Genomic DNA, 16,115 nt, shown 5'->3' with positions numbered 1-16,115 from the left:
CCCGCGACCCGCGGCGGCGGGGCAGGGGCCCCGGAAGGAGGCGGTGCCGGGGCGGCCCGAGGCTGCGCGTGCGGGAGGATGGGGGCGGGGCGCGCCTATATAAACTCCGTGCGGCGGAAAGGGCGGGCCTGGGCGAGAGCGGCTGAGTCGGCGGAGCGCCCGGCGCCGCAGACGCCGCCAGCGAGGACAGGGAGGGGAGAGGGAGGAGGCGGGAGGAGGAGACGCAAGTGCGGGGTGGCGCCGGTCCACCTCCGCAGCTCTCCTGGCTCCCGCCGGCTTTCGAAGGCGGGCCCGGGCTGCGGCAGCGGCAGCGGCCTCGGCGGCCAGCGGAGGTGAAGCCGAGCTGCGGCGGCCTGTGGGTCGACGCGGCGTAGGGAGGGCAGGGCAGGGCTGGGCGGCCGCCGCCGCGGTGAGCTGGAAGGGCAGCTCGGCATCCCCGGGGCGGGGCCGTCGAGGGCAGGTGGCCCGTGCGCTTTTCTCCGGGTCGGCCTCCCCAGAGGCACCTGCACACGGGGCCCCAGCCTGGTGCCGGGGCGTCCGGAGGCTGTGGGAAGGGCGGGGGTCGGTGCCCTCGGGGCACTTAAGTGACCACCCAATAGAGGCGACTCTCGCGCGGGGCGCTGCGGGGACTGAGGATCAGTGCTGGCGTGCATGGGGCCTGTTATGCCCTTGCTTTGGGGTGCTCCGTAAGGGGATGCGCGGGGGTGAAGGTTGTGAGGACCGCTGACCAGAGCGTTGTGAGGCTCGGGAGGATGAGCCTTTAAACCCGTGTGGTGTGAGTGGTTATGGGTTAGTCTAAACAGAACAGAAAACCAACTCGGGGCGTTCGCAAGTACCTCGCTACAAATGTGCAGCAGTGACGGACTTGCCTTGTAGGCCCCAGAGCAATCAAAGGGAAGTTAGGGGTCTTGTTCAAGAAGCTGCTCCTCAGTTAGTGAATGAGGCTCTAAAAGAATTGTGTGTTGGGAATTTTTCTTTTAAATGGGCTTGTTTTTAGGATTGCGTTTGGGGCTAGTGGTGAGGGTAACGTAAAGAGGTTACAAAGGCTGCCTTAAGGTCCTAATGGGGAGAGCTTTTTTGTGTGTCATCATTCGACCATAGAAATTATTCAGAATGTGGATTGCCCTTACGAGAAGAGAGGAGCTCTGAAGCCATTGCTTGATTAGCAGTTCTTCTCCCTATGTGGAAAGTTGAATTTCTGGAAACATCCCCCGTATTGTAGATTTTGCCCACGTAAAGGCGCTAGCACTTGGCACTAATCTCCTTAAAAGTAGTAAGATGGAAACACAGTACCTAGCATCGCTGGGTTTTGAGCTCACTTCTGTGCAAAAGAATTTTGAGGGAGTGGGTCTAGACTTTTCAGGGAAGTTCGAGTCTCCATAGTCTCCTCTAGTCTTAATTTACTTTTAACTTTTTTTTTCCTTCCTTCCTTCAGCTTCATCGGTTTCAATGGTGCAACTCTCTTCATCTCCTTTTGGTTACCAGTCACCTTCAGGCCATTCAGAGGAGGGAAGAGAGGGGAATATGAAGTCAGCCAAGCCCCAAGTGAACCACAGTCAGCATGGGGAAAGCCAGCGGGCCATGAGCCCTTTGCAGTCTGCTCTCAGTTCTGCTGCCTCTCCTTCCCAAGCATATGAGACATATATCGATAATGGACTCATATGCCTTAAACACAAAATTAGAAACATCGAGAAAAAGAAGGTAACTTTTTTCCCTCCCATCCCTGTATATGTACCATCTTTAATAAGGGTTAGGGAACTGGCATTTTTGCTTTCTGTCAGGGCTCAGAGGTACTCTTTCCTAAAAGATTTACCTAACCTTGGGATTTAGCTGGCTGAAAACATACAAGTAGGTTAAATATTGGGTATATTAAGCATTTTATTTGATTTCTCAGCATAACTAAATAAAAATATTCCTCATAGTAAAATTACTATGCATGCTGCTGTTGAAATACTTGAAGAGCCAGCAACTTTAAGTCAGATTAATTCTTTGAGTGTAGTATTAATGTTTCTTTTCATAGATGAGTAATAGCCTGATTTTTTTTTTTAGCTTGTTTTCCTTGTGACTTTCTGCAGCAGTTGATATTGCAGTAAAGCTGCTGCAGTCATTGGAAGCTTCAGCGATGGGAGAGCCAGAAAAGGTTTTAGCACTAATTTTTGTGTTGCTAGGTGATCGTTTAAGATTGGTAGGTTAACATTGTAGAAAGCCTTATAAAGAGACTCAAATTATAATCAGCCCAATGTTACAGTAAATGCTGATGTAAAGATCCAAATCATTCCTTATTTCCTGAGTCATGTAGCCTGTGAAACAGTGCTGCACGTTGCTTTGTTGTGTCATGATTCTCTTTTGCTTGTGATAGTAAGGTGAGTGATTGACTATCTGGACCTGGGAACACTTACATATTTTTATTCCAGGATCTAGTTCAACCATAGGAAAGTTGCTTTTAATGGAGGAGTATGAAGAGATTTTTAAGATCTGGTTGACTCTGTCTCCCCCCAGCCCCCACCCCCCATGCCAAGGTAGGGAAGAAAGACCAGTTACTAGTAGCTTCTCTGTAACCCTGGCTCTCATCAGTTGTCTTTTGAATGCATGCAGTTGATCACAAGTGTGATAAGGTGAGTGTGCCTGGGTCAGCACAAATTCCCTGCCACTATGGGAAACTAGTCAAAGCACGATCTATTCAAAGCAGGATCTGTTGATGGAGACCCATTAATGTCTTTTTCCCAGGTGGAGGAACTACATATATGTGTATACTTACACGCTCTAGTGTAACTATAGTACCTCCTTAAGTTTGAATACTTATCTGGTCAGTAACAATGCTTTTGTTTGAAGCTTCTGGAAAAGCAATTGAAAGCTATAAAGCCAATATGGGAGAAGCCTAAACATTGCTTTTAGAATACTGTAGTGGGTCATGTCATTATTCTGGGGACAATAAATGCAATTTGTCATATATTCAGTGAAATATGAAACTCCAGGAAAAAAAGCTTTGAGTTAAGTCTATTATAATGCTAGAGAAAATATCTTCTACATTTCTATAATGCTAGAGAAGATATCCTCTTCTTCCATGAAGAAGTTTGCTATTCGACAAATGCCACATAATTCAACAGGTAACTAATAGTTTAAGCATGAGGTTAGAACAGAATTTCTCCGCCTCAACACTATTGACGTTTTTGTGCCAGATAATTCTTTTGTTGCAGACAGGGTGTGTGTGGGGGTGGAGGGGGGGTGGGGGGGGTGGCTATCCTGTGGAATGTAGGATGATTCGCAGCATCCTTGGGTTCTAGTCACACGATGCCTGTAGCATTCTCCACCTCCTTCTCATCCTTCAAGTAGTGACAACCAAGAACATCTCCAGACACTACCATAGATCCCTGAGGGTCAAAATTATCTCTGATTGAGCACCACTGGGGTAGGGGCATGTGATTGACTAGTTAAGTGTCTGTGTGTTAAGTAGTCTGATTGTAAGTAGAGGCCATGAAGAGAAGAGTTTTATTACTGCTTAACTTTTCTAATTCCAGACTAATGTTGATTGTAATATTTTTTCCCTGGCTGGATCTTATCTACAGTTGCTGCCTGCCTTGTAGTAAACCAGTATTCTTACAGATTGATAGCATACTTCAAGAACTTTGTTTTCATAAGAAGCAGTCTGGTATTTAGTTTATTTTTTTTCAGAATTTTGTATGAGACTACAGTAGATACAAGTTTCTCTTTTGTAGCTCAAACTGGAGGACTACAAGGATCGCCTGAAAAATGGAGAGCAACTTAATCCAGATCAGTTGGTAAGTAGTGTATAATCCTTGGGTCACACTTGTTGGCTTTTTTCTTTTTTTCTTTTTTTTCTTAATAAAACTCTAGACGGGATTGGTGAGAGCAAAGATTTGATAAGGCCAATAAAGAAGAGCGAGAATCCACTGGATTTTTCAGAAGACTTTCTTTTCTTCACTTATGAGATCTTACAGACTTCTTTTGCACTAGCAGATGGTATGGATGGAGGTATGGGTTGCTAAATAAGAGTGAAAATGTAGACTATTGCTGAACACACGGATTTAAGTTTTAAACTTTTGTTAGGCTGAACTAAAGAGGTGGAGGGACGACTAGCTTTCCACTGTTCACTGGTATATATAAACCTGACATCTTTCTGCTCTAAAATGTAAAAGAGTATTTATTCTAGCTTGCCTAGGTTTTCTCCTTTTGCTTCTTCTTAATCCTTATGTATTTTCTCTTTGCTTTTCTATCCTAGATTGCTATGTCACCTCTCAGGAGGCATGTTTACTTTAAAAAATATTGTTTAACTTGTCTGTGGTATACCTGGCATCTGCAAGTTTTATCTAATGTGGTGAAAGTTTCAGCAATATGGAAATAAAAATGCTTAATTGATGTTTGTCTGATATCTCTTGGCTAAGAAGGGACAGAATTAAAAGTTATTTGATCTAGTCTGTAGACCTATCATCTTCATCTTTTTCAACTACGATTTTTGGTTGTGTATCACAGATACTGGCATTCGAGATCTTTTCCCTTATTGACTCCTCTTCACTGACCTAGAATTTTTGTGATGTAGTAAATTATAATTTTGCTGAGGCACAGATTTGAATTGTGTGAGCTCTGAGAATGATGTGCTCACATAGCTGGTGAGAGGACTTAGCTGGGCATCCAGCATTTCAACATAGCTTTGTTCTCAAAGTAGTCATGGTATGTTCAGTAACTTTTGAAGTGATAATATTTTTCTTTGTGTAAATATCCTTGAAGGAAGTGTTCTGATATGGTAGTATTCTTGATTTTGGGGAAATATGGGGGTTAGGGAGAGGGAGGTTGGTGGTTCTCATGGAAGCTCTCTAGCAAAGGTCAAGGACATGCTGTATTTCAGAGCTCTGGCCAGGTAAACTGTAGTCTCAGTATTTCATTACTGTCTTTATAACTACATGTTGCTTTTGTAGCATTAACTTTTATTTCTTGAGTTAAATGCTGACAACTGCCAAATTTATGTTGCCAATAGATAAGCCCTTGGAACTCGAGATTCCTGTGTTCAGTTGCTTATTTGGCATCTCCCGACCCCCAAAACCTGTTCCTCCTCTAATCTTAATGATGTCAGTTAATGGCTTGGGGAACTAAAAGGATGGAGTTGCCAAAATCCTTGGAGAATTTCTCATCTATTTCCTGATACCACACATCTAGCCCATTAGCAAGGTCAGTTCTACCTTCAAAGTAAATCCGGAAACTGGCCATTTCTCAAATTCCGCTTCTGCCGTCCTGGTCCAGGCCACATCATCTTTCATCTACATTACTGTAATAGCTTCCTCACAGGTTTTTCTATTTCTGCTGTATCTCCAAGCTTGTTCTCAACATGGTAGCCTCAGTCATCCTGTTCGGATGCAAGTCAGTTGGTCATTCCTCTGTTCAACTCTCCATTGGTTCCCATCATGGCAGAATGTCCTTACTGTGGCCTACAAAGTCCTACAAAATATGCTTGCTACTTCCTTTCACATCTTTATTTCATGTCCTGTACTTCTGTCCCTTCCTAGCTTCATTCCGGCTACATTGGCCTTCTTGCTGTTCCTCAAACATCCCAGGCACGCTTTTGCTTCAGGGCTTTTTGCACTGTGTGCTGTTCCTACTGCCTGGGATGCTTTTTCCCCAGGTGTCTAAATGGCTCAATTTCCAACTTCCTTCAGCTTTTTATTTGAAGGTCATCTCAGTGAGGCTTGTCCTGACAACGCTATACCTCCATTCCTCCATTCACACTCCTTAGCTCTTTGCCTTGCTTTAATTTTTTAACTAGTAGTGCTTTTCTGACAAACTATAAAGTTTATTGTTTCTCTTTCTCTTAAAATGTAAGTTTCATTAAAGTAGAGATTCTGTCTGTTCATTGCTGTTTTCCTAGTACTTAGAATAGAGAATATAGCAGACATGTAAAATATTTATTACAAAAGGATTTACTAAATATAAAATGAATGTTATGATTTTAGATAAAATTAAGCATATAGTTTGTGGTACTTTAAAATTTTTTTTTTTTTTTTTTTTTTTTTAACATTCATCTTCGAGAGACAAAGTGTGAGTGGGGGAGGGGTAAAGAGAGAGGAAGACAGAATCTGAAGCAGGCTCCAGGCTCTGAGCTGTCAGCACAGAGCCCGACGCTGGGTTTGAACTCATGGACTGCAAGATCATGACCTGAGCTGAAGTTGGACACTTAACTGACTGAGCCACCGAGGTGCCCCTAATTTTTTTTTTTTTTAAGTTTATTTATTTAGAGATAGAGTGTGCAGGCAGGGTAGGGGCGGTGGAAGAGTGTGAGAGAGAGAATCCCAAGCAGGCTCTGCACTGTCAGCACAGAGCCTGACATGGGGCTCTGTCTCATGAATGTGAGATCATGACAGCCAAAATCAAGAGTTGGATGCTTACCTGACTGAGCCACCCAGGCACCCTTAGTTTGTGGTTCTTATGGGAATGAACATCTCTTCATATAAGCAATATATATTTAAGGTAGAAATTCAGAAAATGCAGATAAATTGGAAGAAAAAAAATCTGTAATCTGATCCCTCAGAACTGTCATTAGTAGTGTAGTATTTAATTAGAAAAATCTAAGTTTAGTTTTTAAAGCTGGTAATAATTCACATAGTTCAGAAATTAGGCAATAGTTTAAAAGACAGTTTTTCTTTCACCTTGTCCTTCCTGTGTTCAGTTCTTATCTTACAAAGTAAGGCCCTGGGATTATGATCTGAGCTGAAATCAAGAGTTGGATGCTCAAATGACTGAGCCACCTGGGTGCCCCACTTTCTGTTTATTTCTAATTTTGTGTGGTTGTATTTTCCCAGTTTACTTTTAATTAAGTTAGCTAGTGCTTCTTCTTTTTTTTTTTTTTTAAATTTTTTTTTAGCTTCTGGGTTTGTTTTAGTTTTTCTCTTTTTCTGCTGTCCTTTGTTTTATTTGCTTCACTTTCTAACTTTGAATTAAGTGTTTAATTCATTTGTTTTCTTCCCCCCCCCCCCCATTGGTTTGCATTTAAGGCTGTGAATTTTCCTTCAAGTAATGCTTTAGCTACACATTTGATACTGTATTTTCAATATTGTTGGCTAAAAATTTTGTAATTTCAGTTTGTAAATCTTCTTTAACCCAACAGATATTCTTAATATTGTAAATAAAACTTTCTATGATCTGCATGGCTATTGTAATCCTTTTAACGGTAACTCTTAAGTAACCTGTCAAGACTAAGCTAAAGACTAATAAGATTTCATTGAGATTTCTAATATAAACCTAGATTTTTTTCCTTTGAAATAGTAAGATTGTGTAATGAAGTTTTTTAGAGTCCCATTTATAATTTTAATATTTATTTTGGTTCAGATCTGGATTTGAAATAGAGAACTGAGATTCAAGTGAGTGCTTGAGCAAAAGGCAAATGGGTACTTTCAGCTTCAGTGAAACTTTTAGTTTTAAAGAATTAAGATTTGGCATCCATCTCTAGTTGCTAAACTCTGACCCTATGTTATATTTAACGCATAATACAAAACTCTTTTATTAAATAATGTGAAATCTTTTCTGCTTTGTAGTCCCATTGCAGTTGGCCTTGTCAAGGCAAACCACTCAAATGTTACATGGGCTTCCTAATTAATATCCTTGTTTTGAGACCTTCCTTTTCAGTTCACCAGCCCTACTCCCTCTAGTGTTCTTTTTTGAAACCGAAATCTCAGTATAGGATTCTAATCAAAAGTTTAAAAATTCTATTGAGAATTTTAACATGTTTTCTTAAAACTTTTTTTTAAAAGCATATTTATTTTGAGAGAGAAAGAGCATGTGCATGTGCATGCCAGTAGGGGAGATGCAGAGAGCGGGAGAGAGAGAATCCCAAGCAGGCTCTGTGCTGTCAGCGTAGAGCCTGACTTGGGGCTTGATCTCACAAACTGTGAGATCATGACCTGAGCTGAAATCAAGAGTCGGATACTTAACTGACTAAGCCTCCTAGGTGCCCCAAAAATCTTTAGCATATTTGAGCCTAAAATGTTCTGAACTGTGTTTTATTAATTCAACCATAATATATTAAGTACTTACACTGGGGGATTCTGGGCTTAAATGCTAGGGTTATGATGTAAGGGACAAATGTGATCCTTGCCCTCAAAGATACAGTGTGATGAGAAAGAGGTAGGAAATAAGTAAATAAAAATGTGATGGTGTTAGGGTGAGGTACAGAGTGATAATGGATTGTAATGAGGAATTTAACCTAGTTTGGAGAATTCAGGACAGCTTCCTTGAGAAAGAAGTGCTTCAGTTCAGACCTAAAAAATGAGAAGGACTTAGCAAGTTAAAATGGGGAAGGAGGAAGAAGAGCAGGCTAGGCAGATGCTAGCATGTGTAAAAGTCCTGAGTAGGGAAAGAATGTTTTTACAAAGAGGAAACTGGAAAGAAAGCCAGTATCGATGGAGTGATGTAGTTGGAATGGGAAAGCTACATGTACATCCTTATTTCCCGTTTAAAGACTGTGTTTTTTCTTAAGGTCATCATAAATGATACAGATAAGTTTTAAGCAGAAAATAACTAGATTTGTAATAAAATCACTTTTAAGGGTGAGTGATGGTTTGGAGGTGGTAAGTGTGGGTGTAAGAAGACTAGATAATGGTTGGCTGTAGTCTCGGTCAGAGGTTATAGATACCTTGCTGGTACCAAAGTAGCAGCAAAGGAGTTTGGGTAAAGTAGATTTAAGAGATAGAATTAGCATAGCTTGGTGATAGGATCTAGTAGAAGAAAGAGCCAAGAATGGGTTCCAGGTTTCTGGCTTGAACACTTGGATGGATGGCAGAACCATTTATTGGGCCTGGAAACCCTGGAGGAGAAGATGGTTTTGGGAGGAGAGGATAAAAAGCTCAATTTTGGACGACTGATCAAAAAAAATTTTTTTTTTAATGTTTGCTTATTTTTGAGAGAGACAGATAGTGCATGTGAGAGCATGAACGGGGCAGGGGCAGATAGAGAGGGAGACACAGAATCCGAAGTGGGCTCCAGGCTCTGAGCTGTCAGCACAGAGCCTGATGCGGGGCTCAAACTCATGGGCCATGAGATCGTAACCTGAGCCAAGGTCAGATGCTTAACCCACTGAGCTACCCAGGTGCCCCAGGACCACTGATTTTTTAATGTGGCTGTGAAACATTAAGGGGTGGGTAATATCGAATAAGTGTTTGAGTTACAGGTCTGGAACACAAGTTTAGTGTACAGTTAAGCTCATCTGTGTGGTTGCTGATTGAAACCATAAGAAAAGATGAGACTGTTGGATGAGAATATAGAAAGGAGAAAAGCCTAGGACAGAGGAACTTTGACATTTAATGTTTGGATAATAAAGGCTAAAAATATTTATAGCCAACTTTAGGGTCAGGTATCATTTTGAGTGATTTGAATTGGCCAACATCTCTGTGATGTAGGTCCTGTTTATTTTGTAAATGCTAAAAACTGGGGTGAGAGAAGTTTATGGAAAAATTACTGGTAAGTAAAAAGCTGGAGAAATGGGAGAAAAATGGAAGTTTAGTGTTATTAAAAACAAAGAGATGTTTGTAGAGCCAGAAGGTGCTTTTGTGTGGAAGTCTTCTGAGAAACCAGAATGAGAGTTATAAAAGATCTATGGATTTAAAAGGTGGTATTGACATGCTTACTTTAGCCAGGATAGTTCTGGTGGAATGATGGAAACAAAATCCGGGTTGATAAGGGCTGAAGAGGAAATGGAGACTGTGTAGCCATTTTTGAAACTTTGAGACTGAAAGGAGGGGGTTGCCAGAAAGGCGCTTATTTTTCTTATTTAGGTTGGGGGAGACTTGAACTTGTATTTATTTATATATTATATTTATTTATATTTATGTTTTTGAGAGAGAGGGCACAAGTGAGCGACAGACAGAGAATCCCACAAGGGACAGAGAGATATACAGAGAGAAGTGGGGCTCACCTGGGGCTCGTGTTTTACCAGAAGCAGGGCTTGTGTTCACCTGAAGCAGAGCTTGAGCTCACCTGATGTGGGACTCGAACTCACAAACTGTGAGATCATGACTTGAGCCAAAGTCATATGCTTAACAACTGAGCCACCCAGGCTCCCAAGACTTGAACTTGTTAAGTACTAGTTTAAGCATCAACAGAGAGTGAGAAATTCAAGATTTTTAAAAGGGAATCATAGAGTAAGATTTTTTATGAAGACGTAATTGAAAAGGATAGAAGGTAGAAGGATATTTCCTCCAGTAAGCAAAAAAAGGAAGGAAGAAAGGATGTATTCACATTGGATGATGGGAAGTTAAGGTAGTTCCCATTTGATGCTGCTTTTCTTGAATTAAAGTTAATACCATTTGGGAGTAAATATGAGGGAGTATTCCCTTCTGGTTTTATATACCTCTGAGGGCTGTATACTATGATTGTGTTATCTGTGCAAGGTTCTATAGTTGGAATACCTCTTCGTCTTTTTTATTATGAAATAATACAGCTGCAACTAAGTGTCGCTTCTAGGTTATACTGCATAATAAAGCAAGCATCAGAATCCACCATTCAACTCCAGTAGTACATTACCAACACCACCAAAGCTCCTTCCCAGTTCTTTGTCTTTACTATAACCTGACCCTGAGCTGCCCACTGCCATTTCCTTGCTTTATTTTAATAGCACTTGTTTGTTGCCCTTGAATCTGTTAGAGTTGCTTTTTCGTACCTTATAATAAATGTTATCATACTGTGTTCTGCAGTTTGTCTTTTTCACTCATTATGTTTAGGATTTTTATATTAAGGAAAGTAGTTATATTTTATTTGTTTTACTCTACTTAGTAGTAGTTTGTGAGTAGATGATGTCCTACTTAGAACAATCTTATATGTGTTATTGAGACACAAGTGTGAAATTTTTCAGGGTGCACCTGAAAAATTACCTATCATGGGCTGTACGGTATGCCCATAGTTAACTTCATAGGTAAAAATGCCAAACTTTTCCAAAATTATTATACTAATTTATGCTAATGCTGGTAGTACATAGTTATATAGCAGTATATAGGTAGACTCTATACTTTTGTAAAAGCTTATGTTATCACACTGTTTTTAAAACAGCTTTTTTGAAGTATCATATATAGATCATAAAATTAACCCATTTTAAGTACATAAGACAATGATTTATAGTCAATTCGTAGAGTTATGCAGCTTCCATGACAATCTAGTTTTCAAACATTTCCGTAACCCTTCCAAATTCCTTTTTGTCTCCTTATTTGCTTTCTATCTCTATAAGTTTGTCTTTTCTGGATATGTCACATAAGATAGTCTTTCCCATATGGCTTCTTCGAGTTATGATTATGTTTTTGAGGTTCATCCTTGGTGTAGTATGTATCATTAATTCATTCCTTTTTATTGCTGACGAGTGTTCCTTTGAATGATTGTACCACATTTTGTTTATTTACCAATTGCTGGATATTTGGATTGTTTTTATTTGGGGCCATAATGAATATGCTGCCATACAAATTTGCATGTAAGTCTTTATGTGGATATATGTTTTCATTTCTTTTGGGTAGGTACTAGAAGTGGGATACTATATTACTTTAAATATGGAGACTTTAAAATACTGTATATCTTTATGTGGTTAGACAAGTTTCCCACCTTGGTTTGTTTCATATTAGCCTTTTGTTTTTCCAAACAGATTAAAGTCCCATTAAAAAAAAGTCTATGCCTTTCCTAATTACCAACTTTGTTAATCTGTGAAATCTTAAAAAAAAAAAATGCCCCTTGAATTTCCAATATTTTGGGGGTGTCTGGGTGGCTCAGTCAGTTCAGGTCTTGATCTCAGGGTCATGAGTTCAAGCCCTGTGTTGGGTTCCATGCCTGGCATGGAACCTACTTAAAAAAATTTACAATGTGGGGGCTCCTGGGTGGCTTAGTCTGTTTAGTGTCTGACTTTGGCTCAGGTCATGATCTTGCTGCTCATGGGTTTCAGTCCCACATCGGGCTCTGTGCTGCCAGCTCAGAGCCTGGAGCCTGCTTCAGATTCTGTGTCTCCCTCTCTCTCTGCTCCTTCTCCACTCATGCTCGCTCTTTCTCTCTCTCTCAAAAATAAATAAACATTAAACATTTTACAATATTTTTGTTATAATACTTAATTTTGTCTGTTATAGGTAATTGTTTACAAGTCTTTTCTACCATAGTATAAATTTCTTGAAGTTGCTTATTTGTGATCCTCATTCTGCTACTTGTGTACTATATTTGAGTAGTGAATGAATATTGACAGAGGAATACTATTGGCTCATTGCTCTTGAAAACCACAGGCTCTAGGGGTGCCTGGGTGGCTCAGTCGGTAAAACGTCCGACTTTTGGTCATGATCTTGCAGTCTGTGAGTTCGAGCCCTACATTGGGGCTCTGTGCTGACAGCTCAGAGTCTGGAGCCTGCTTCGGATTCTGTGTCTGCCTCTCCCCCACTCATGTTCTGTGTGTGTGTCTCTCTCTCTCAAAAGTAAAATAAAACATTAAAAAGATTTTTTAAAAACCACAAGTCTGGGGCGCGTGGGTGGCTTAGTCAGTTAAGTGTCCAACTTTGACTCAGGTCATGATCTCATGGTTCATGTGTTCAAGCCCCACATCGGGCTCTGTGCTGACAGCTCAGAGCCTGGAGCCTGCTTCTGATTCTGTTTCTCTCTCTCTCTCTGACCCTTCCCTGCTCACGCTCTGTCTCTCTCTGTCTGTCTCTCACAAATAAACATTAAAAAAAGAAAAAAAACACAGGTCTCTCTGATCTTATACTGTACACTTCATAGTTAGGAACTCAAGTCTGTTGTTATGGCTCAGATTTCTAGCATAAAAATTGAATCTTAAAATTTATATAACTTCTATTAAATGCTCTCTCTTCCTACATTTTTTGAGTATGGCTAGTCCATAAAGTCTTAAGTCTTTTCTACTCTTTTTATAGGAACACTTATTTTGACATATTTATATTTAGAAGTTAACAGAATTGATGTTTTCTTATCCTATTTGGTAGGAAGCGGTGGAGAAATATGAAGAAGTTTTACATAACTTAGAATTTGCCAAGGAACTTCAGAAAACCTTTTCTGGACTGAGCCAAGATGTGAGTACGTTTTCTTTGCTATTCCTGAAACCACTTTAGCCACGGATCTGGAAGAAAATATTAGTGTTCATTAATGGTGTTCAGTTATTACCATCCATCTCATTCCTGCTGATATTTTATTGGGGGTGAGGGGGTTGACAATAGCTATTGAAGAACTAGTGTTTTCAGGTTTCTGGAGTCTCAAGAGAGCACAAATGGTGTCCGAATATGAGACACTGTGAATAAAGTATTAGTTGTCCAATGGGTATTCACTGTGGAGTTTTAGAAATCATTGAGAAGGGGAATAAAAACTATTTTGATGGACACAGTTTACAAAAGATTTTTTAGAATATAGGCTTGTAAATTTGTATAACACAGGCTTGTAAGTTTAGCATTATTTAACGTATAAAGAAACAGAATTGGTAGACTCTTTTTCTTGAGACCATGGCAGTTATTACCAGGAAGATTTGTGATTCATGGTAAATAGAGTTAAGTCTGGTTTCACAGCTTGTTAGGGTCTCTATGTTGGCAGTCCAAACTTCTGTCTCTGACAGATTTAGTCAGTAATTAATATGAAGCCTTAAGCATTCACTAATGAAGTATTCTTCCCTGTTTTAGAATTGTATTAGAAGGCCCTTTAAAGATCATCTTTTAACAATTAAGAAATATTTTTGTAAATTCATTTCTGGGATGGGGAGTATGCTTCATAAAATAGTCTCTTTCACTTTTTGGGTATCTTCTTGTATAGTGAACTAAAATTCTCTTCTCCATTCCTCTGGCATCAAAAAACCTCCAAAAACAAACAAACCCAACACATCATTTCTAGGCTGAGGACATCTATCATCTTTTTATAATATCATTGCTTTCTCTGGATGTTTGACTTACTTAACTCTTAAAAGGTAGTGTGTAAATCTGAAATAGCCTAGTATAGAGCCATTATCTTCTGTTTTCTAGAAAATTCTGTTAATGCAACTCTAAGATGACATGAGCTCTTTTTGTCAACCATAGTATATTTTAACTCATGTTTACTCATTTATCACTTAATTTTAGTGCTTTCTGTGAATTTCACAGTTGTTAAATATTTCTAGGCTATTTTAGATACTTTTAAATTGATTTTTTTCCTTATGATTAATCACTCCCCCATTTGTTAAATTTATTTAGTTTTGACCCACTTTACTATAAAAAGATATTTCATATCTTCTTTCTGGTTGGATGTTTGGAAGTATACTTCTATAATACTTAAAATTTTCTATTAACTTTTTTTACTCAAAATTATTTGATAATTTTAGTTTTTCATTCAGGTGTTTATTTTTTCAAAGTATGTTTTGTTTCTTTTATCCTTCTTTTTATATTTAAATCTTTTTTTAAACACCTTCCAAGTGCCAGGTACTTCTGTAAGTCAACTTGATTTTTACAGCAATCCAGGAAATAGATGTATATAAGCCCCATTTTACAGATAAGGAATCCAATGCTCAGAACAAAAGGAACTTCTTCAAAATCATATAGTCAGTAAGTGGTAGAGTGAGGGTAGGACCCTAACTACTCTTTATCTCTAAAAATTGTGTTCTTTATACAAGTATATAGTATCTATCTATTTACATGCTTTTCCACTGCTGTTGTCTAGAGGTAGTTACCAATCCACCAAATTTTGTTGCTATCCATGAGGTTATTTTTTCTAATTTGTACTGTGGATTTACTTTCACTTTAGGTGAGATATTAAGGTACTTTGGAACATGCCTTAATGAATAAAGACCCCAAAGGTGCTTGCCAAATACCTTCCAGCCTACTAATTTTTTGAGTTTCCTTTTATTAAAGCCTTTCTTTTGTCAAACCTCTTTTAATGAGAGTCAGTTTTATAGTGTGTAACATTTTCTTTACTTACAAACTAAAGTTGGAAGCCTTTCTGTTCATCTCAATTATATCTCTCTTTGTCTTCATGACATAAGCTCTTTCCCTTGGTGGGGATTTATTATTCTAAGACAGGGATCAAAAATAAATTTTATTATTCAGTGTGATTTGTTGATAGTGGTTGACTTCATATCTTCTGCCACCCCCGCTTTTTTTTTTTTTTTTTTTTTTGAGAGAGAAAGTGGGTGCAAGTGAGCGATGTGCAGAGAGAGAGGGAGAGAGAGAGAAGTGGGCCTGGAGCTCACCCAACATGAACTGTGAGATTATGACCTGAGGTGAAGTCAGAAGCTCAACTGACAGAGCCACCCAGGTGCCTGTATCTTCTGCTTCTTTACAAACCAGTCCTCAACTGGTAGAAGAGAGGAAAATGTAACCTGACTTCTTAGTTTCTATATACATAAGGAGAAATAGGGTGTTGTCAGTAGTTTTCTGATTATGATCTAGGAGACAGTGTACTTTCTTACTTGATACGTGATAGTCATCTGTCAGGCTTTATTTTGGGCATTAGTGATATATTGGTAAACAACAGAGATCTAGTCATCACAAAGCTGAAACCTATGGGGATGCAGGTAAATAAAAAGATAGCCTTTTAATGTAATAGGTACTTTGATAGGGGGAGTTCAGGGTGTCTTAAGCCCATAAAAACACTTAATCCAGCCTTGGGAATGGCTAAAGACAGATCTGCGTTAATCCTGGGATATAAGTTTGTCAGTTGCCTTTCTCTGTACCATCATGAAACCGTCCAAGAGAATCCCACTGTTTTGGAGAGCTAGAATTGCCACCTCTATTCTCCATCGTCCTCAAACAGAAACTGAGGATAATGTAGTTTTGGTAAATGTTATTGGTGTAAGTCCATATTGAGATCTTGGTAAAAGCTTTTCTGAGCCTTTGCTGTCCTGAAAGTATCCTTGCCCTTGTAAACTCCAGCCAGTCCATTTCTCATTCTTGAAATTTTACCTTCACCTATGATCTCTTGTCCCTGATAGTGGCACAAGTTAAATTCATTAAGTGATCTTCATACCTCCTAGAAAGGAATTAATAATGCCTTAATGAATCTTTTCCAGAGATTCCCCCCTTCTTAATCTATTAGGATTTATGAACATGTCTTTTGTAGAGTCCTAAATATGATGGTGTATCAAAGTACTTTAACTTGCATATAGGAAAACTCTTTTAGATTTTTGTTTT

The 16,115-nt window shown here is 39.3% G+C and overlaps 1 protein-coding gene across 10 annotated transcripts in view; it reads left to right on the top strand.

Moving 5' to 3' along the window:
* Positions 1 to 237: 237 nt before the first annotated feature.
* Positions 238 to 16,115, top strand: part of CAPRIN2 (caprin family member 2) — a 44,726-nt gene continuing 28,848 nt past the window's right edge. For 9 of the 10 annotated variants that reach the window (XM_060658019.3, XM_060658017.3, XM_060658015.3 and 6 more), the window contains exons 1-4: positions 238 to 332; positions 1,436 to 1,701; positions 3,717 to 3,779; positions 12,957 to 13,043. In XM_060658019.3, the coding sequence (XP_060514002.1) occupies positions 1,450 to 1,701; positions 3,717 to 3,779; positions 12,957 to 13,043 (402 nt within the window). In that variant the 5' untranslated portion in view covers positions 238 to 332; positions 1,436 to 1,449. Of the gene's footprint in view, positions 356 to 1,435; positions 1,702 to 3,716; positions 3,780 to 12,956; positions 13,044 to 16,115 lie in introns of all 10 variants that reach the window. The other variant, XM_060658013.3, reaches the window with a different exon arrangement.

This window comes from Panthera onca, chromosome B4, assembly GCF_046562875.1.
Source record: "Panthera onca isolate mPanOnc1 chromosome B4, mPanOnc1 haplotype 2, whole genome shotgun sequence".
Taxonomy (NCBI): domain Eukaryota; kingdom Metazoa; phylum Chordata; class Mammalia; order Carnivora; family Felidae; genus Panthera; species Panthera onca.
This window is presented reverse-complemented; position numbering and strand designations above follow the sequence as displayed.